This window comes from Schistocerca piceifrons, chromosome 4, assembly GCF_021461385.2.
Source record: "Schistocerca piceifrons isolate TAMUIC-IGC-003096 chromosome 4, iqSchPice1.1, whole genome shotgun sequence".
Classification (NCBI taxonomy): Eukaryota; Metazoa; Arthropoda; class Insecta; order Orthoptera; family Acrididae; genus Schistocerca; species Schistocerca piceifrons.
Window position 1 is genome coordinate 770,864,829 of NC_060141.1, and position 21,351 is coordinate 770,886,179.

Here is a 21,351-nt window from a genome sequence, read left to right on the forward strand (position 1 = left end):
TCAAAAAAGAAATGCAAATTTCAGTCGCAGGACTGCTTATAATTCAAGCCCACATTTTACCTGTTATGTACAGTTTCTGTTCATTGCCACTTTATGAGATACCTGTCATTATGTATAACATTATCTGAGACTTATTTTGTGCACAGTGCTGAGCCTATCTTTTCATTGTTGAACCAGATTGGCATAAATGAAAGTTACTTGGTGCACATCTCTGAACAAACTTTGAATATCCATTAGTAAAGGTTGTATCCCTCCTGTGTATTAAACAGAACGTTGTTCACATATATGAGAATCAACAGTAAACCTAAGATTAAACTATGCGATACTTTGTTAGTAACTTAGCTCCTTTAATTCTTAAGCACACCTTTATTTGTTGGTCTTGAAGGATATGATTTAAGGTATCCATTTGCTACAACACTGATTTGCTCATCTCTCAAGTTTTCTAACAAAACTCTGTTATTCATTTAAATTATTAAAAAATATGAAGGATGAAACTTAAATAGTGGCAACTATATATTCACAACTGAAACAAAAGTTATATGTTTGAACCTGTTACTTTCCTTCAAAGTAGTCACCAGCATTGCGTAGAACCCATTGCCATCGATGTGGAAGGCATAGTATACCGTTAGTAGAGCCTGTTCTGTTGATGGTGCAAATGGAGCGGTCTACTGCCTGTCGAATCTCTGGAACAGTTCTAACGCGAATGCATGAAGTGGTTCTTTCGTCTTTGGAATCAAATCAAAGTCACAAGGACTTAAGTCCTGGGAGTCTGGTGGATGATACAGTACTTCCTAGTCTCATCGACCGAACAGAGCAGCCACAGCTTGCACTGTATGCGTCCGTGCATTGTCATGCAAAATGATGGGTGAGTTGCACAGAAAGTGTCGCCATTTCTTTCGCAAAGCTGGTCACAGGTGATACTCCAAAAACAAACAGTAATACTGTGCATTGACGGACTGCCATGGAGGAATGTAATGCATTAGGATAACACTATCACAGTTGTACAAGAGAATCACCATAACTTTAGACCACTCCATTTGCACCATCAACAGAACAGGCACTGCTAACAGTACAATACGCCTTCCACATCACTGCCAATGGGTTCTATACAATGCTGGTGACTACTTTGAAGGATAGTAACAGGTGCAAACATGTACCTAGTTTGTATCGGTTGTGAATAAATAGTTGCCACTATTTAAGTTCCAACCCTCGTACCAGCTGCTGACTTTAGTAGTTTCTAAGAATGAAAATGTAAATGAACATATCAAATGAACAGTCCTTTTGAAATCCATCATGAGAGTTAGTAATTACAAAATGTGTTATTATCCATATATCTCCTCTCAAATTTCTTGTACAAGTTAGTGAAAATCACATGGTTTAATATCAGTGGAGACACACTTTGAGCTAATATAAGTTGAGGTGTTACTTTAGTCGCACACACATGACCACAGTCTCTGGTAGCTGAAGCCAGACTACAAGCAGCAACAGCAGTGCATGGTGGGTGGGGGTAAGGAGTAGGCTGTGGGGGGAGGGGATAGAAGGGTAAATGTGGGGGATAGTAAAGTGCTGCTGGGGATCGTGCAGGGATGAGGTGGAGAGAGGATAGGGCAGTTAGATGCAGTCGGGAAGTTAGATGGAAGGCGAGAGAGAGAGAGAGAGAGAGAGAGGGCAAGGGGGGGGGGGGGGGGGGGGGTAGGCAGAAAAGGAGAGAAGTAAAAGGACTGGGTGTGTTGGTGGAATAAAGAGCTCTATAGTGCTGGAATGGGAACAGGGAAGGGGCTAGATGTGTGAGAACAATGACTAACGAAGATTGAGGCCAGCAGGACTATGGAAATGTAGGAAGCAGTCCCACCTGCACAATTCTGAGATGCTGGTGTTGGTGGGAAGAATCCATATGGCACAAGCTGAGAAGAAGTCAATGAAATGAAGAACGTCATCTTGGATGGCATGATCAGCAACATGGTGGTCCAATTGTTTCTTGGCCATTCATGTGGACAGACAACTTGTTGGTTGTCATGCCCATGTAGAATGCAGTACAATGGTTGTAGCTTAGCTTGTAGATCACAACTAGTTTCACAGGTAGGCCTGCCTTTGATGGCATAGGTGATGTTTGTGACTGGACTGTAGTAGCTGGTGATGAAGGGGCAGGGAGTGTAAAATTACTCTTGACTGTCAAACTTTTTTGGTGGAAGTGAAGAAAGACTCTTCCACTGTGAAGATTGTTGCTTAGTTTCACAATCATGGCCATAAATCCAACTTTTGTCAGCTGTGACAATCTTTAAAAGACAATTTAGTTTTATATTAAAGCAGTTGTTTAATTTCTTGCAGAATTCCATGTAATGTTGCTTCTGATCATCTAGAACCAGCCATGCCACAAACTTCACTGAAATCCCTCTCATATCGAGTTACTCAGGCAGAATAGTTTTACATGTACCATAATTTACTCGCAAAGTGTTATAGAGGTCTTGGGTGGTCAGTCAGTGATCTTGTGGAATGAAATCCCTCACTCTCTGAAGATTTTCTGATGTGGTGCCAGTTGACAGCTGACAGGAACAACTACCATCATCATTTAATGGAAAATCTAGGTTAGAATGTAATATGTATGGAATATAGTTGTCATCATCATTTGATGTTCACCAGTTTTTGAAACCCTTATACCAGGCATAATCTGTGTCTGATCTAAAGCGTTGTATAAAAAAGCTTGCTTCACCATTTGATGTGTTTCTGCAGTAGTTTTGCCAAGTTTAAAACAAAGCTTATTACAGTCATGCAGCTCTTTGAGGTCAGCTACTGCAAAACTGCAGACTCATGGAAACATGACAGTGTAAACATGCTCACTGACATCTAACAAAACTGTCCACCTCACAGCTGTTGGTCACTCTGATTCAGGCAGAAAGTGTGGAGAAACACCTAGTAGTATTTCAGTGTACTAGTAACTGTTTGCTCACAAAATTCTAACTTTGGATACCACCTCATAATAATGCTTCCATTTTCTTTGCTGAGAATAGCTCCTTTTTTGAACCATTTCTTTCCGTCCATTATTTTGTTGCTTTGTTTTCCAGATTCTGTCATAAAAATAACTCATGAATATTATAGTATCACTGTTACAGAAATTAAACAACAATATTTTAATGTCCAGAGGCTTCATCTCAGTCTGAATCTTCCACTGAAGAATGCAAAATGGAGTTAGTTGGGCTTCAAAAATATTGTAACTATAGCATGGAAGTGAGAGCTTACACCAGAGTGGGGGATGGTGTTTCAAGCAGACCTGTCTTCTGTAGAACACAGGAGGATGGTATGAAATGTGTTAGTACTGTTTTATAACTAAATATTTTGTTAGTATTCTGTTAATAGTTATTAGGCATGACTGCAGCATGTTTGTCAATAATGAACATTCCATTTTGTTATATATTGATGATTAATGAGCTATAATATCATAGTATGAGAGGATAATTTTTCTATATCACAAATCATTTTATTTATAAATTGACAGTCCCTGATAAGCCTGAAGACATTAAAGCACTGGCTGCTAATGCAAAAACATTGCTAGTTTCTTGGAAAAAGCCAAAATCTCCAAATGGAATAATAAAAAGATACAATTTGTACATGAGGTCCCTGGATGGTGCACATCTGGTAAATATTCTCATAATTCAAAATATATTAGAAATGCATGTGGTAAATATTTAACTGTTTGACATAAAAAAGAGCAAATTCATTGCAACTTGATTCAGAGTACTAAATTCACAACAGGATAACATATTAAACAAGCCTGCCACTCACAGATTTGCTTTTATGACCGGATCTAACCAGCTGTTTTATTTCTGATAAACTCCACAGAGCAGGATACTTACATACTAAATAAAATCCTGCCATATCTGTGACAACTTCAGTTCATATTATAAGTTTGACTGCTTGTGTAAATAATCCTGAGATCATATTGTAGAGCACTGCCCCCCCCCCCCCCCTAATCAATGGACACACACAGCAAAAACTGAAGTACATCGACATGCACAGACTGCAAATATGGCCATTGAATACAAAAGTTGTCAGAACCATATTGGACAAGGAATAGATATTGCAAATACTGAATATCAGCATTCTGAATTACAATCGAGAGTGCAGTTGCCTTATCTGCAACGAACTTCTGTTTTCTAAACTTTTATTTCTATATTTTGGGCAGTTACTTCTGTTGTGTTATCTTGATCTGAAGTCAGTTAATATGTTAACAAAAAAAATCAGAACTTTTACATTGATTATATCTTTGTCTGTTTTTTGTAGAATAATTGTATTGCCTAGTATTATGAAAATCTTTTTTTAAGAAAACTTTTACTTTCAGCTTCTAAATCAGTTTACTTTGACATTATAAAACACTTTAGTTTATCTACAGTTGAAAGAAGAATATGAAATACCTCCAAGCCAGACACACTACTTTGTGTCACATCTTGTTTCACACCATCGATATGAATTCTGGGTGACTGCAGCCACAATGGTTGGGGAGAGCCAACCCAGTCTGCATGTGATACAGGCACCATCAGAGCAAGTGCCAGCAAAGATTGCCTCATTTGGTGACCATGTGGTGGGTGCCAGAGGGGAAGAACTTGCCCTGCCATGCCTTACTGTTGGGCTTCCTCAGCCCACAATAATATGGAAGAAGGGGTTAGTAATCTTTAGCACCATTTAAGTTACATTTTCCTTTTTTTTTTATATGCTAGACAGTACATAAAGCAACCATGGTTGTCTGGATTTACTAGATGTAAATGATGACATTTCTTTTTGAAAGGGAGCGACTGATAGGGAGATTGTACTGTGGCAAGAAACATTTTAATGGTTCAATGAATAAATCACTTGATATCTTCTACCTAGCTTACCTACCCTCTTTTCTGATTTTTCATAACTTTCTCTTGCATCTCTTTCCTATTTCATATGTTTCCCTCTCTTTGTAAACATATCTTTCATGGTGTATTTTCTTGGTCTGTTCTTTTCATATCAGATGTTTCATTCACCACCTCCCTTCATTATTTCATTCAGTTTTATGCTATTAATCTGAATTTTCCATTACATATGTGACCTAATAACATTCTGTCACTTCTAGCATGAGTACTCGACTTGACTTGGACACTTCACATATGCAACTCCTTTTCTTGTTCTGCCTCTGATGCACTCATAGACAGTGTATCTGAAATGTCCCTCTTAGTTTGGTTATAATAAAATTAAGTCTGTGATGTCTTTTAAAACTGCTGTTTAATTACAACTGCAATGACTGCATCAAACCAATCAGCTAGCTGTGAACTGATTGTCTCAAGCAAGTGCAAACAGCAGAAGTGAAGTGGTACTTGCCATGCCCTGATGTCTGGTAACTAATGTGTTATGGAGTTGTTGTTGTTGTTGTTGTCATGGCCTCTAGTTCAAAAACTGGTTTGATGCAGCTCTTCATTCTACTTACTCAATCCCATGCAGGCTTCTTCATCTCAGAATAACTATTGCAAATCACATCCATTTGAACTTGCATACTGTACTTGTCTCTTGGTCTCCCTCTGCAATGTTTGCTCTCCACACTTCCCTCCAATGTAAAATTGAGAATTCCTTAATGTCTCAAAATGTGTCCATCAACTGTTCACTTCTTTTAGTCAAGTTATGCCATAAATTTCATTTTTCCCCAATTCTATTCAATACTTCCTCATTAGTTACACTTACTACCAATCTGATTTTCAGCATTCTTCTGTAGCACCACATTCAAAACTTCTATTCCCTTCTTCTCTAAACTGCTTATCATGCATTTCACGTCCATAAAATACTACACTTCAAACAAATGACTTCAGAAAAAGACTTCCTAATCCTTAAATTTATATTCAGCGTTAACAAATTGCTCTTCTTTATAAAGGCTTTGCTTGGCATTGCCATTCTACAATTTATATCCTCTCTGCTATGTCCATCATAAGTTATTTAATTGCCCAAATAATCTGCTGCCTTTAGTGACTTGTCTTCTGATCTAATTCCCTCAGGGTCGTCTGATTTAATTCCACTACATTCCACTACCTTTGTGTTTGTTAATGTTCATCTTAGGTCCTCCTTCCAAGCCATCCATTCCATTCAACTGCTCTTCCAAGTCCTTTGCTCTCTCTGACAGAATTACAATGTCACTGGCATGCTCAGTATATAGATGGAATAACTTTGGGAGTGGGCTACAACACAGATTGTCAACATGCTCCCTAATGCCCATTACCGGGTATTCCAGCTTTCAATGTAAGTGGTAGGCAGTAGTGGTTTTAAAAACATTTTCGTTTGGTTTCCATAAAATGTTGACATAAAGTATTTGTTAACTAAATATTATGATGTGTGCACACTGCGTGCAGATGCAGGAGCTGACCGCAATTTGCAGACAGACAGACAGTCATGCAAAATACTTTTGAAAACATTTTCTAAAAAGTCTTAATTAACTAGCTCTGTAGCCCACAAACAATGGAAGTACCTTAGCTTAAATAGAAATGGGAATTAGCAATGATAATGTCATTATAGCAGTTATGATTATATAAAGTTAATAAATTAATTAAGAAGATTAGGAGAGCATTTCTAATAGAAAGATCACATAAGCAGTTGTTAGCATCTCACTTAGACAGTAAACTGACATCACTTAGTTCCAGTAAGATGGACTTAGTGTAATTGTGGGCAATGTTTAAGCAGATTGTAAATCATCATCTGAAGAATGTGTAGTAAGTCAATTAATGATGGAAAGACTCATCATGGTTTAATAATGATATTCAGAAAATGCTGAGGAAGCAGAGGCTATTGCACTCTCACTTCAAAAGAGAACAATCAAATGATGACAAGTAAAGATTAGTAGAGATTCATGTGTTTGTTAAAAGATCTATGCATGAAGCATACAAGTACTACCACCATCATATTTTAGAGAAAGATCTGGCAGAGAATCCTATATAAAATCACTAAGTGGGTTTAGGGTTTCCATCCAGTCACTTGTTGACCTGTCTGGTGTGGCAGTTGAAGATAGTAAACTGAAAGCCAAGGTTTTAAATCTGATGTCCATGAACTCATTCATGCAGGAGAATCGTACAAACATACCATAATTTGACAACTGGATAGACTCCCATATCGACAAAATAGTAATAAGCATCTCTGGCATAGGGAAGCAACTGAAAGATTTGAAAGCAAGTAAATCACAAGGTCCAGGTGGAATCCAAGTTCAGTTTTGGAAAGAGTAAGGCATTAGCCTCATACTGAGCTTTTATTTATCATGAATCATATCACCCAACACAAAGTCTCAAGTGACTGGAAAAAAGTGCAGGTGACTCATGTGTGTAAGAAGGGTAAAAGAACTGACCCATAAAATTGCAGACCACATGATATACTGTGAACTATGGATGAAGGGCAGCTGGCAGTTTCCATATTTCTTGATTCTGGAAAGCATTTGACATGGTGCCCCACCGCACACTGTTAATGAAGGTACAAGCATATGGAATGAATTCCCCGCTATGTGAGTGTCTCAAAGATTTATAAGTTACAGAACCCAGTATGTTGTCCTCAATGGCGAGTGTTCATTGGATGGTGAGTGTTCATCAGAGACAAGGGTATCATCAGGAACTCCCCAGGGAAGTTAGACCACTGTTGTTCTCTATATACATAAATGATTTGGCAGATGGGTTGGGCAGCAATCTACAGTTGTTTGCGAATGGTGCTGTGGTGTACGGTAAGGTGTCAAAGTTGAGTGACTGTAAAAAGATACAAGAAGACTTAGGCAAGATTTCTAATTGGTGTGATGAATGGCAGATGGCCCTAAATGTGGGAAAATGTCAGTTAATGTGAATGAGTAGGAAAAAGAAACCTGCAATGTTCAGATACAGCATTAGTAGTGTACTGTTTGACACAGTCACATTTGTTAAATATGTGGGCGTAATATTGCAAAGTGATATGAAATGGAAGGAGCATGTGAGGACTATGGTAGGGAAGGTGAATGACTGACTTCAGTCTGTTGGGAGAATTTTGGGAAAGTGTGGTTCATCTGTAAAGGAGACCACATATAGGATGCTGGTGCAACCTGTTCTTGAATACTGCTTAAGTGTTTGAGACCCATGCCTGGTCAGATTAAAGGAGGACACTGAAGCAATTCACAGGACAGGCTGCTAGATTTGTTACCAGTAGGTTCAGACACCACCTAAATGTTATGGAAGTGTTTTGGGAACTCAAATATGAATCCCTGGAGGGAAAGTGGTGATCATTTCAAAGGACACTATTGAAAAAATTTAGAGAACCAGCATTTGAATCTGACTGCCAAATGGTTCTACTGCTGCCAACATACATTATTCATAAGGACCACGAAGATAAGATACAAAAAATTAGGGCTCATATGGTGACATATAGACAGTCATTTTTCCGTTGCTCTATTTGCATGTAGAACAGAAAAGGAAATAACGTAGTGATATAGTCTCTGCCAGGCTTCGTATGGTGGCTTGCGGATTACCTACGTGGATGTGGATGTGGGTGGATGGATTTGATACCCTTCAACTGTTATGACTGCTGTTTGTTTTCTGTAAAAGCTATAAATAATCTTTTGCTCCCTGTGTTTACCCGTGCTACTTTCAGAAATTTCAAAGGTGTATTCCACTCAACATTTTTGAAAGCTTTCTCCAAGTCTGCAAATGCTATAAACATAGATTTTCCTTTCCTTAATCTATCTACTAAGATAATTTATAGGTTAAAAATGAAGATATTGTGCTATTGCATACACATCTGTTTAAATTGGTTTCCAGTGTATTTTCCAATCTTGCCAACTATTTCTCACTATGACACATATTCTGACTTTAACATTAATAATATCAGGTATTCCTAACCATTCAAATTTGGTCTCATATTATATCACATATACTCTATTGTAATTTTTTTTATTATTTGATTGTTGTAGAAAGCCAAAGTGCCTTGCAGTTCACACTCATAATGAGATCCTAAATATGTGCATATCTTTTGGAATCATGTTGTTGTTGTGTGATCTTCAGTCCAGAGATTGGTTTGATGAAATTTCTCTTCTCCCAAATTCTATTCAATACCTCCTCATTTGGAATCATATACATGTAAAAAATACTTACACAATGTTATGTAACCATCCGACACTAGTTTCCTCTGCTATCTCTCTTCTTACTTGAGATTTCTAATGACCCTTTTTCTTTCTTTCAGAACCTGGCATTACTGTCAGTGAATCCGTTATGATGTATGGATAGAGCATCCATAGGCTACATTATGTATTCAACTTTGTTCAGTCAATGAAGATGTTCATAGTACTAAGCACCTGTCTGAGGGTGATTTTTAAAGGGGTCAGAACAAATCATAGCAAGCATTATTCCATGTCTGTTTTAATGTACAACATTGTAGCTCCTCAATTAAAAGGGTTTTTGTATATTAGAGATTTTTGATCATATTAATCTCATGAATTACAAATGATACAACCAGGAACTCATAATATAGAAAACATCAGTATGCTTACAAGCTATAAATACACATATACAATAGCCTACACACAGAACACAACAGGAATTATGCGTAACTTATACTCATGAGCAGCTGTGTTTTAAATGGCTATTGTGTGTGATAGCATCTCTGTGATCATGGTAAATGGATTGATGTGTCGCATTACTGAGATGTAGCCAAACTTTGCACTGGCGATTGCCAAGACAGTTGAGTATAGTATAGGGAAGATACAGGGTGTCCAGTGAAGGATTCCCTGGTTTCAAAAACTAAGTATCTTCAAAACTAAGATCGATAGGTGAGTGCAACAAATGATTTGTTTATTGTGGAAGCTGTAAGAACTTTGTACAGAAGGTTTGAAGTAGTTTAAAACCTGCTAACATATGGTACTATGATCACAATATTTATCACTTATAAATAGAGTGCCACAGCTCAGAGCAATCAGTTCCACCATCAAAACATGAAAGGAAGTCAGCTTACTAGAGGAAGAGGTTCAAATCATGTATTTCTTTGAACAATGTGTTTTTCTGGTACTGGTATACCACAGGCTAGAACAGAGTCCTGCAGCAAAAAGGCACAGTTTTCAAACATGACTTAATGTTCCAAAATGACCCGAAGTGGAAACCATTTGCATGCTTTCCACCAAAGTCCAATGGACAGCCAGCATGGCTGATGATCTAGCAGGGAATGTTGGCCCCAGGCAAACAGTAATTACTCCTGAAGATGTAGCCATGGTTTCTGGAATTATTCAGCAAAAGCTGAGAAAATCCATCTGAAGAATTGCAGCAGACACTGGTTGAAGCAATCCAGCATGCAGAACATGCTGAGACACAGCCCACATGTTTTCATTCAAAATTCAAACTCACCAGGTCATACATGTATGGGTGTGCAGCAGAGGACTGACTTTGCAAACTATATTCTCTCAATCATTGATAGTGAAGGAATTGATATTGGCTGCATCTGGTTCACAGATGAAGCACACTGCCACCTGAATAGAGCCATGAATAAATAAAACTAGTGATTTTGGGGTTCTGAAAATCCCCATTTCTGTGAAGCCAAACCAAGTAACAATTTGGGCTGTAGTATTTGGCTATGGCATGTTTGCATATTTTTCTGTGCTAGCAAAGATCATTGGTGAATATTATGTTGTGATTTTGGCACAATTTGTCATGACACAGCAAGCATTGGAGGATCAACCAGGCACCAAGAGGTTCATGCAAGATTGGTCCTGATCACATGGAACCGAACAAGTGTTTCGCTCTTGGTGATGAATACTTCAGGAACAGAGTCATTGTGTTGGATTATTCCTCATTTACTGGCACAGGGATAGACTGGCCTCTAATTTGTATGACCTGGCCCATTGCAACTATTATTTATAGGGTATGTTGAAAGACACTATCTCGTAGAACCATTTCACCATACTGGATGAGCTCGAATTGTCAATCTGTATGACATCTGACTCCATTTCTATTGAGAAACTACAGGATGTGATGGCAAATTTCATTGTTCATTTGCACTATCTCCATACCACAGTGGTGGACATTTTGAAAAGATTGTGAAATGATTGTAAAGATTGCAGGATGCTGATTCTGTATGAGCTGCACGGTGTACAGTGCCTTGTGTTAGCAGCTTTTCTTAACTATTTCATAACTTGAAACTTCATGGCAGATTAAAACTATGTGCTGGACCAGGACTTGATCCTGGGACTTGTGTATTTCACAGGCAAATGCTTCACCAATTGAGCTACCCAAAGGTGACTCAAGACCTGACCTCACAGTTCAGTTCCATCAGTACCTCTTCTCCTACTTCTGAACTTCACAGAGGTTCTTCTGCTGTACCAGTCATGCAAGGCACGCAGGGAACCTGTGTGAAGTCTGGAAGACAGAAGAAGAAGTATTGATGAGAGTGCAGCTGTGAGGGTGGGCCATATTTGTACTTGGATACCTCAATCGATAGAGCACTCGAGCACAAAAGGCAAAGGTCCCAAGTCTGAGTCCCAGTCTACCACACAGTATTAATCTGCCAGGAAGTTCCAACCAATTTACTTTATCTTTAACTAATAGGAAGCAGAGAATTATGTTAGGCAGATCTATCAGTTTTTCATAAGGCACCATCTTCTGACAGGGCGCTAATAATTAATGGTAGGTCTAAGGGTTTGATGTTCTGTTCACTGTTGTCTTTGTTATGTATGAATGTCACTTCCTGTATCAAAATATTGCTGATCATTTCTCCATTGTGATATGTATCCCTATCTTTGTTGATATCAACACTACCACATCCCCTTACAAGCGTTTAGATAGTAAAAATTTATTTTCTTATCTTATTTTTTCCAATAGACTCTTACATGTAAATGACTTACAGGGGGAAAAATATCCAGGAAAATGGTCAGATTCGCATCAACACAGAATGGACTCTTCACATGATGTCACTACAAACAACAGATGCAGGAAATTATTCTTGTAGAGTAGAAAACGTACTGGGAACTGATGAAATAACATACACTGTCACAGTGAAAAGTAAGTAAAATAATATATGTCAGTATTTCATATTGTTAAGTGATTAGCTGAAAAAGATCAGTTATGTAAATTATTGCATGTAACTTGGTTTTTAAGTTGATGAATGTTCTTAATTTCCTAGGTTTTAAGACTTCTCTGAGAGCTGTAGTATTATGAAGGAAATCATTACTGAAAATCTAAGTATAAAAGAATCCTTTTCTCTTCTTACATGCCTCCAAAGCCCGAAGGAGTCATGGTGGTAAGCACAATAATGAAATTTCCAAATTTCTACTCTGTCTTTAGGAACAAGTTCATTAACACACCGTCATACCAGCTGCAAGCAAGCACTTAAATATTCTAAAGATATAAAAAAAAAGTTATGTTCTTTGGTGCAATTTTAAGTGTGGGGAAGATGTAATTTATGTAATTTTATGAATGCCTCTGTTTTAGCTACTTTGTAGTACTCATTAAATAATGAAGGAGAAATTGATAAGCTTCCAATATATATTGAACATTGAGAATTGTAATACAAAATTGCTCAACTGAAAAGAACATATCCATCCATCTCTGTTATATAATTAATGAAGGTGTGATAACATTTGTATGGCATACGAGTCACTGGCCAATGAAAATTGTATGCACAAAACCATTGCCTCTAAACATGAAAATAGTTCCTCTCTCTACTTTATTGGGCGTCTACAACAGTCTGATTTTGTAATCTCTCGCTCTTGATTTCTTTTGCTTTATAATTGATTGTACACTTCAGTTTTTACATTGAAATAATTGACAGATATGAGTCAATTATGCTTTTTCATGAGATGACAATTTTAGTAAAACTGCAAGGAAAGAGAATTTTTATCCAGTACTAACCTTCAGAAAGTGAAATTCTAGTTCTGCTGAGACACACATTTAAGTAAAAAGAACCTACTCTTAAGTTTATGAACTGTTAGTTCTTCCTCAGGAAGGAAAGAGGGATATGTCTGGGTAGGTTGTAAAGAGGTACACCTAACTCAGACCCCACGTTGAAAGTGGCCCACATATTGTGATGAGAAAGGTAGAGAAAGATGAAGGCATGTTGGTAAGGACCATGACAGCTTCAGTCGGAAATGATAAAAGGACAGAGTGGGATGTAAAGATGTTAGAGAGGGAAAGAAATGAGAAATGGAAGGAATAGTATAGTTAATAACTGAGATTAAAGAAGAAAAGGAGATGGGAGAAAATGAAAGAGAGGTGAAAAATGATAATAGAAACATTTCAGAAAATAATGATAATGAACAGTAAATTCCTCTTTATTTATTTACATACATATTCCATAGATCCTTACAAGTGATTAAGATGCTAGGATATGGAATGAGTTGAGGAATATATAGATGTCGATTACATAGAACACTGCAGAGTTAATTTGTAGAAACAGTTGCAAGGAAACTAAAACAAAGAACAAGACAGAAGCTAAGTAGAAAAAGGCCATCATACAAGGATTAGCAATGTTATAGACTACATATACAAACAGTAAAAGTATATGCATAAAAAGTCTCTATGTCCCTTTTGAAAACCTTTCTTAATAAACTCACCAAGCTCCTTAATTTGAGCTAATTATTTTTGTGAGGACGATTATTATTCTACTTTAGATTGTTAACAAACATGAGCACACACATTTCAAAGCTGTTAAAGCATTATTAATATTTTGGTATCAGTTGGTACTTGTAATTGTTGCTATGTCAGTTGGTACTTGTAATTGTTGCTACATTTATGATTGAATGTAATTATTTCAACTGTAAGTGATCTGTTTTTTTTTTTTTTTTTTAACTGTTTCATTCTTATAGCCCCACTTGCTCCAGTTGATTTTAAAGTGTCTTCTGCTACGGAAACCAGCATGTTACTTCAGTGGACAACACCCGGCAATAGTATATATGTGCCCGAAGGTATGAAAGATGGAATTAAATGTTATAACTTTGCAATCCTGTAGTTGACTTTCATACTTTTTAATTGCACAAATTATATTGGTGAGAAATGTAAAGTGAATGCTCCACAAAACACTGCACATTGACTTGTACAGTACAAATGTGTATGTAGACATGATGTATCTGCATGTCACACTAATGGAGACCTGTAAAGGCAATTATATGAAATACGTTGTATAGGAACCATGTATTGAGCACAAAAATAAAGTTACAACAACCATATTTGACCTGCTGAAAGAGAAGTTTGTTTCTTGAAGCATCATCCTGGTTCAGTATATGATTTCTATATGTCCACATGATCTTCATGAGCTCGGTTTTTGCCATTAACTGCTTTTTGGAAAGAGCATAGTGTGGGCTTGTGAGATGAACAATTTTGTGGAAGGTGAACAATGGATATACTGTAGTAATCTGCCTATTTTCTACATCTACTGATTACTACAGCAAGCATAGTGCACACCGACATTAAAACAGCGCACTCACTACTACATGAGGTTGCCATCAGGGGCAGCCCAGTAACCAACCACTGTCACCTGGGCAACCATGTGCCTGCAACACTACACCAGCAATGCCTGATGGGGATAGTGTCTTTATAAGGACATGCACGGGCCTCCTCGCCCTCAGTTGATAATGTCAAAAAAGGAAAGTTGCTGCTCACCATACAGCGGAGATGCTGAGTCGCAATAGGCATGATAAAAAGATTCACACAATCATAGCTTTCGACCATTAAGGCCTTTGTCAGCACTAGACACACATTCACACAAACAGGCACACACACACACTCATGTGAATGCAACTTGTAATTATCACAAAATATTTACTGAATGTTTATTCACTAAATGTAGCATGCGCTCCTACAGCTGATACAGGCAAACTGAGTAAGCCCCTCCACTGTTTACCTTTTGAGATGCTTGAGAACATGGTAAAGTAAACTAAACAACTTATTATATGAGACTTTGTTACATGGACATTTTTCACCTTAGAAGATGTGGAGTCACAGGATACTTCCATTTGCCAAACTACAGCAGATCTGTGGAGTAGGAGATGTCCTTTCTGAACATGTAATGGAAAAGAAAAAAAGAAAATATCCTGAACCATTCATACATACAATCAGCACAATAACAGTAAACATAAAAGCTAAATCATTTATGTAATTGCATAAAATATCATGACACATACCCAGAGATATGAGTAACTGACTATACAATAACAGACTGACACAACTAAAGTATACCACAACACAACAACTTGAACCACACAACTGTCTGCAAGCCAACTCTTGCCAGACTAATATGCACCTAGAATACTATGATACAGGAAGATATTGAAACACTAAGTTGGCCCTGTTGATGGAGTACCAAAGTAATGAATGTGCTCATATCCACCACCGAAAATCTTTCAGCCTTTCTGTGAAGAAGCAGTTGGATCTCAGAAATTGTGCAATTGTGGATCACATTTATTATCATTGCTTTTCTGTTGTTACTGCTACTACTACCTCTCAACTTAGTTGACATTTCTTTTAACGCTTGGTATGTCTGCTCAATGTGCCTCCTTAATTTGCAGCATACTATTCTTCATTTACCAGTTTAAAACCTTTTCTTAATTTTTCCTGTACACTTGGTTCAGGCCTAATAAAGGGTTATTTTTCATAGACTTGGAAAAGTCTTTTTCACCTACATCCACAACTAGCTGCTTATGATCTCTTCCTAGATATTCATTTGGAATAACTTTGAGGCCATTCACAGTTTTGCATTCTTATGATCTGTCAACATATAACCTAACTGTGCAGTTTTTAATTATTTTTTATTTATCTGCATGGAATTCCTTGAATCTATACTGTGGTAAATCATAAGGATGTGTAATGAGTCAGCTTTAGAAACATGTTGTTGTTATGGTCTTCAGTCCTGAGACTGGTTTGATGCAGCTCTCCATGCTACTCTATCCTGTGCAAGCCTCTTCATCTCCCAGTACCTACTGCAGCCTACATCCTTCTGAATCCACTTAGTGTATTCATCTCTTGTTCTCCCTCTATGATTTTTACCCTCCACACTGTCCTCCAGTACTAAATTGATGATCCCTTGATGCCTCAGAACATGTCCTACCAACCGATCCCTTCTTCTAGTCAATTCTATTCAATACCTCCTCATTAGTTATGTGATCTACCCATCTAATCTTCAGCATTCTTCTGTAGCACCACATTTTGAAAGCTTCTATTCTCTTCTTGTCTAAACTATTTATCATCCATGTTTCACTTCCATACATGGCTACGCTCCATACAAATACTTTCAGAAATGACTTCCTGACACTTAAATCAATACTGAATGTTAAAAAATTTCTCTTCTTCAGAAACACTTTCCTTGCCATTGCCAGTCTACATTTTATATCCTCTCTACTTCGACCATCATCAGTTATTTTGCTCCCCAAATAGCAAAACTCCTTTACTACTTTAAGTGTTTCATTTCCTAATCTAATTCCCTCAGCATCACCCGACTTCATTCGACTACTTTCCATTATCCTCATTTTGCTTTTGTTGATGTTCATCTTATATCCTCCTTTCAAGACACTGTCCATTCCATTCAACTGCTCTTCCAAGTCCTTTGCATAGAGATTCAATAAATATATTTACAATAACAAAAATTCAGCATAAATTAATAAATAAACTTACGTAGAAAAACATTCATACACTGTCCACCTTCAGCAAGAATTATGAATTTTATCATTCAAAATAGAAATTCAAATGACAATACAAATTTCGAAAACCAGTCATTGATTTATCTGCAGTTACTCATCAAGAAACAAAAGGACTTTTCATAGCATATTTTCTTAATTTATGTATAAATGTAGGCAAGATATTAGGTAAACTTTGATATCTGATGGATGAGAGTCGAACATTATTGTGGCAGAATAATGAATTGTACAAGACTTACATGTTTTAATCCCTATGTAAATCATTTTAGGACCTTGTATGGTGATTATGGTATCCACTATTAGATGTAAAAAGAGAATGGTTATTAGAGATATAAAACGTCAAAGAAAACTAGTTTTGAGATGTTTTGGTTAATATTTTGAACTTATGGAATAGATTTCTGCTAGGACATATTGGGTGAACATGACTCATTATTCTAACAGCCCTCTTTTGTCTCACAAGGATTTTTTTGGCTTAAGGTTGATTCCCTTAGCAACATGATAGGGTGAAAATTACCAAAATAAGCAGCTTTGATAGCAACCATATCACTAGCATGGGTAATTGCACACAATGCGTAAGCTGCAAAACTGATCTTTTATGAAGATCGAAAGTAAGCCCAGACTAGTTTAACTGGCCATCAGCTGGAATGCCCACAAAATTAGAAGATTCATGATGTAATGTATAAAATTATCATAGTTCTAGTGGATTGCTTCATTTTTTTCTTGAGAGACATGGAATTGCATGTATTGAGTTTTTTTCAATATTTAGCATTAAGCCATTAAGCTTAGATGTCTACAGGTAAAGTATTGCACTTATTTTCTAGTTTCTTCGCTGTTCAGCTTTCAAACAGAATTGTAGTATCGGCAAAATGTGCAAATTCATATTTTCATATGTTTATATGTTCATATGTTTATTTATTAGCCATTCAGCATGTTTACCATGCAGTTGGCTTTGTCAAAGTACATTTTACATATTTCATATAAGTATAGTTGTTACTAATTTTTAGATTATACATTATGCATACATATAAATACATCTTTTTAGTAGTTAGTAATTTGTACATTTTACTCACATCATCATTTTACATATACATAAATACATATTATTGCACTTAATGTTCGTGCAAAGTGGGAATCATCAGTTAAGATAAACAGACAAGGCCCCAAAATGGATCCACGTGGCACTCTACCCTTTAACGTGTGCCATCATATGAAACAGGATGCCATAAATATCATTAAATATCACCTTCTGCTTTGTATAATGCATATATAATTCAATTCACCTGCCAATGCTACCATTCAAACCATAACAGTTGGTCTTTCGTAAGACAATCTTGTAGTCTGCACAGTTATCCAAGCAGTATTGTGTGATCCTATGGGTGTCTCTTTTTAGAGCAAGAATTATTCATTGTCAGGTTCTTTCTAATGAACAGATCCAACAAATTTTGTGCTGTAGCCATGGTACCTATTTCACAAAGACCCATCTTGAATACAAAGCCTTTCTGCTTTAAAACCAACCAGTGCACTAAAATCATATGTTACAGTTAGATTTTCCCAATCTGGGTGTGCTTCCAAGTTGGTCAGGAATTTGGCCTTTTCCTCTATTTAATATAATACTCGTGGGTTGTTAATTTGGATCACACTACATTTTGTTCCTCTCAAGCTCATAAACAATTTGATTATTCTTTTTCTTACAAGCTCAGCCTGGGTGCAAGCATCTATGTCTGTGTAAAGTAAATTACGTATTCAGCAAATTTACGTCTTCAGGTATCCACAAGGATGTGTTTACAAGTTTAGATGTGCAGAGGAAGATGCTCATTTACAAGCACATTTATATGTAAATAAGTAGGATGCAGATACTTGAGGAACATAACAGTGTATATAGGGCCATCATTAATGTCAATAACACAAATCATATTAGAATTCAGTAAAGAAAGGAGAAAAAACTAACAATTATCAAGTGGCAAATGATATAGGGCTACCATACATATGGATTTTTCCAGACACATCCTCTTTTTGGGCAGGGCTACCATACATATGGATTTTTCCAGATAGGTCCTAATTTTGGGCCCTAAAATTTGCACCTGGAAGGAATTTTAAGGTATGTTAATACGTCTGTGCTGGAGCCTGCTACTAGTGTGAGTGTGACTGCGCTGAGTGTAGTTAAATCAACCACCAACGGTATCAGCACGAGCTGGCTACTAGTGGCTGCCTGTAGGAAGTGCGCATAAGACACAGTCTCCATCAGACCATGTACTGGCGACTCATGCTTATATATGTGCAGAGCAGCACTGACTCATCCTCACTTTGTTCTTTTAGTTTGTACTGCTCACATCAGCTGTCCTGCGTATTGCTTATGTTGCACCTTCTGTATGATTCTTTTGTCTTCTTATGTGTGGAGTCACTAACGGCTTATTTCTGTTATTGTATGGATGTTTATGACTAAAGCCATATTTGTGTTACCTGGATCAGTTTTGTTTATTACTTGGTTACTACACAATTGGCAGCAGGGATGGGGTGGTTTCCATGTGTGCAGTCCTTAAGTGTGGTTTCACCAACTGAACAGCTTACTTTGGCATTGACCACAATGTCAGCTTTGTTTAACATACAGGTGAAGGTTCCACAAGTCTAGCCACTTATTATTCCTCCACAACTTGATTCAGCCGAGGATTGGGGGGCTTATGAAAAGACTCAGAAAGTACTGTTTGGTTTTGGTGTGACAGACTTGAATTTGTGTTGTGGTGTGGTCCTAGCACATCAGTATGCCGATGGCTCAGAACAACCTGTTGCTTTCACCTTTATCCCTCACTCCAGCCCAGCAATGTTACTTTCAGGTGAAACAAGAGGCTCTCATCATAGTCTACGCTGTCCAGAAATTTAAGAGTGTTTTTTTTTCCCCTCTCTCCAAGTTTCACCTTATTACTGACTATAAACCCTTGGTTTTCTTGGTTTCCTCACTTCTGTGCCTGACAAGGCAGCACTCTGTCTGCAATGCTGGGCATTGCTCTTGGTCTCACTTCAATTACAAAATCCATTTTCAAACTTTGTCTAAAGATGCCAATGTGGATGCCCTGTCCTGCCTTCCTGTGGGTCCTGATCCTGACTTTGAGCATGAAGAATTGCATTGCTTCCATCCTAATATTGCATTGCAGGCCACAACCAAGAGATCCCAATTACAAGCTCGCGCACAGCAGCTGCTGTCTGCTGCCGACCCAGTTTGTAACCTCCTCCTCTCTTATCGACCTTAATGACAGTGAAAAATTAAACCACGTGTACCTAATGGAAATTTGGGAAAAGCAATCGTCACTGAAGTTAATCTGTCGGTAAAGAGGGAGGAAAGGGTTACATCTACATGAAAGGAAAAATGCAAATGAAACTGGTGGAAATTAATTTTGAAAAGGGGTAAAGTTAATAAAGAAAGTAAATGTGCGGCCGTCATGTTAACAATTAATTGGCATTAATTAGATATTTGAGATTTGGGGAAAATTACGGTCGCCAGTCCTATGGACAACTACTATAGTAACTGAAAAAGAAAGGTTATTACACATATAATTAGCACTAGAAGCGTGGCAACTGAAGGTTGACACATGTAGTGTGAAAACTGAAAGTTTGTCAGAAGTAATAAATTTCGCTACACTTTGACTTAATTTAGCAAAAGAAGTAACAAAACCGGAAAATTGAAAGTTAATTTAGTGACTGAAATTAATAGTGAGCTTTGTTTCTGAAGCACATCGAAATTCAGTAAAATACGGTTAGTCTTGGGCTACCTCAACAATCATTTCAAAAGCTACTTGAATCTACGCAAGTTAGAAATAAGAGATTTAACTTTGAACTTGAATTAAATGATTCTGAACAATTAACAATAGTAAAATTTAGTATGTACCAAGCTGAGCTGCAGTCACAGGTAAGCTAAAATACGGTAACAAAACTTGCACTCTTAATTTGTGCTTGTGTAATCTAAATATTGTAGCCAGCTATGAATACCTTAACTGAACTTTGAAATTAAAGCAGTGAAATCGAATGATATTACTTTAATGCCGGCGTTTGAATTTCAATGACACTCGGGTTCATTCCGGAAAAGGAAGGGCCCTGCTTGGTAATGCAGTTGGGACAATGAGCAACAAAGGTTCATGCTATGTTGCTGTAATTTAGTGAGAAAAATTTAACAGTTTGAAAAGCTGAGGTCTGCCATACAGTTCTAAAACTTTATGTGCTACCAGTCTTCCTTGTTGGTTGATTGAAGGTTTGAAGCCGTCGATCAAGGAGGTGGCGACAGTCACTCATTGTCGGCCATCGCTGTTGCAGAAGCTGGATGTTGGCGCGCCTTCTTCTCAACACGGTCTCCAGCTGAAACGGGCTCTTGGTGTGTGCCAGCTAATGCCTTCCGTCCACGACACCGTGTCAGAAACTAACATAGCAAGTTGATCGCAATTACATGCTGCCAAACCCCGAAAGCGCGGCAACTCGCGGGAGCGTCACACAACACACCTGCTCCACTGCCCTACTCCCGCCAGACTCCCTCTCTGCCCCGCGCTCCACGCAGCAGAGTTAACACTACCCAAAGATCCTAAACACTTTGGTTCTCCACACGACCTATCGATGTAATCGTTCGATAGCATAGTTTTCCCTAGGCAAGATCCAGCGTAAAAATACAAATAATATTTACAAAACAAACCAATTATACATTGACATATATATATATATATATATATATATATATATATATATATATATATATATAT

General features: G+C 37.4%; 2 protein-coding genes across 2 annotated transcripts in view; both read left to right on the forward strand.

Annotated features, from left to right (window-relative positions):
- LOC124796163 (Down syndrome cell adhesion molecule homolog) overlaps positions 1-3,190 on the forward strand; it is a 151,134-nt gene extending 147,944 nt beyond the window's left edge. Inside the window, exon 10 of the mRNA XM_047260254.1 lies at positions 3,063-3,190. Within this exon, the coding sequence (XP_047116210.1) occupies positions 3,063-3,190 (128 nt within the window). The remainder of the gene's footprint in view (positions 1-3,062) is intronic.
- Positions 1-21,351, forward strand: part of LOC124796164 (Down syndrome cell adhesion molecule-like protein Dscam2) — a 93,495-nt gene that overhangs the window by 18,559 nt on the left and 53,585 nt on the right. The window contains exons 2-7 of the mRNA XM_047260255.1: positions 3,111-3,306; positions 3,494-3,633; positions 4,388-4,656; positions 11,833-11,987; positions 12,208-12,225; positions 13,790-13,888. Of these exons, the coding sequence (XP_047116211.1) occupies positions 3,303-3,306; positions 3,494-3,633; positions 4,388-4,656; positions 11,833-11,987; positions 12,208-12,225; positions 13,790-13,888 (685 nt within the window). The 5' untranslated portion in view covers positions 3,111-3,302. The remainder of the gene's footprint in view (positions 1-3,110; positions 3,307-3,493; positions 3,634-4,387; positions 4,657-11,832; positions 11,988-12,207; positions 12,226-13,789; positions 13,889-21,351) is intronic.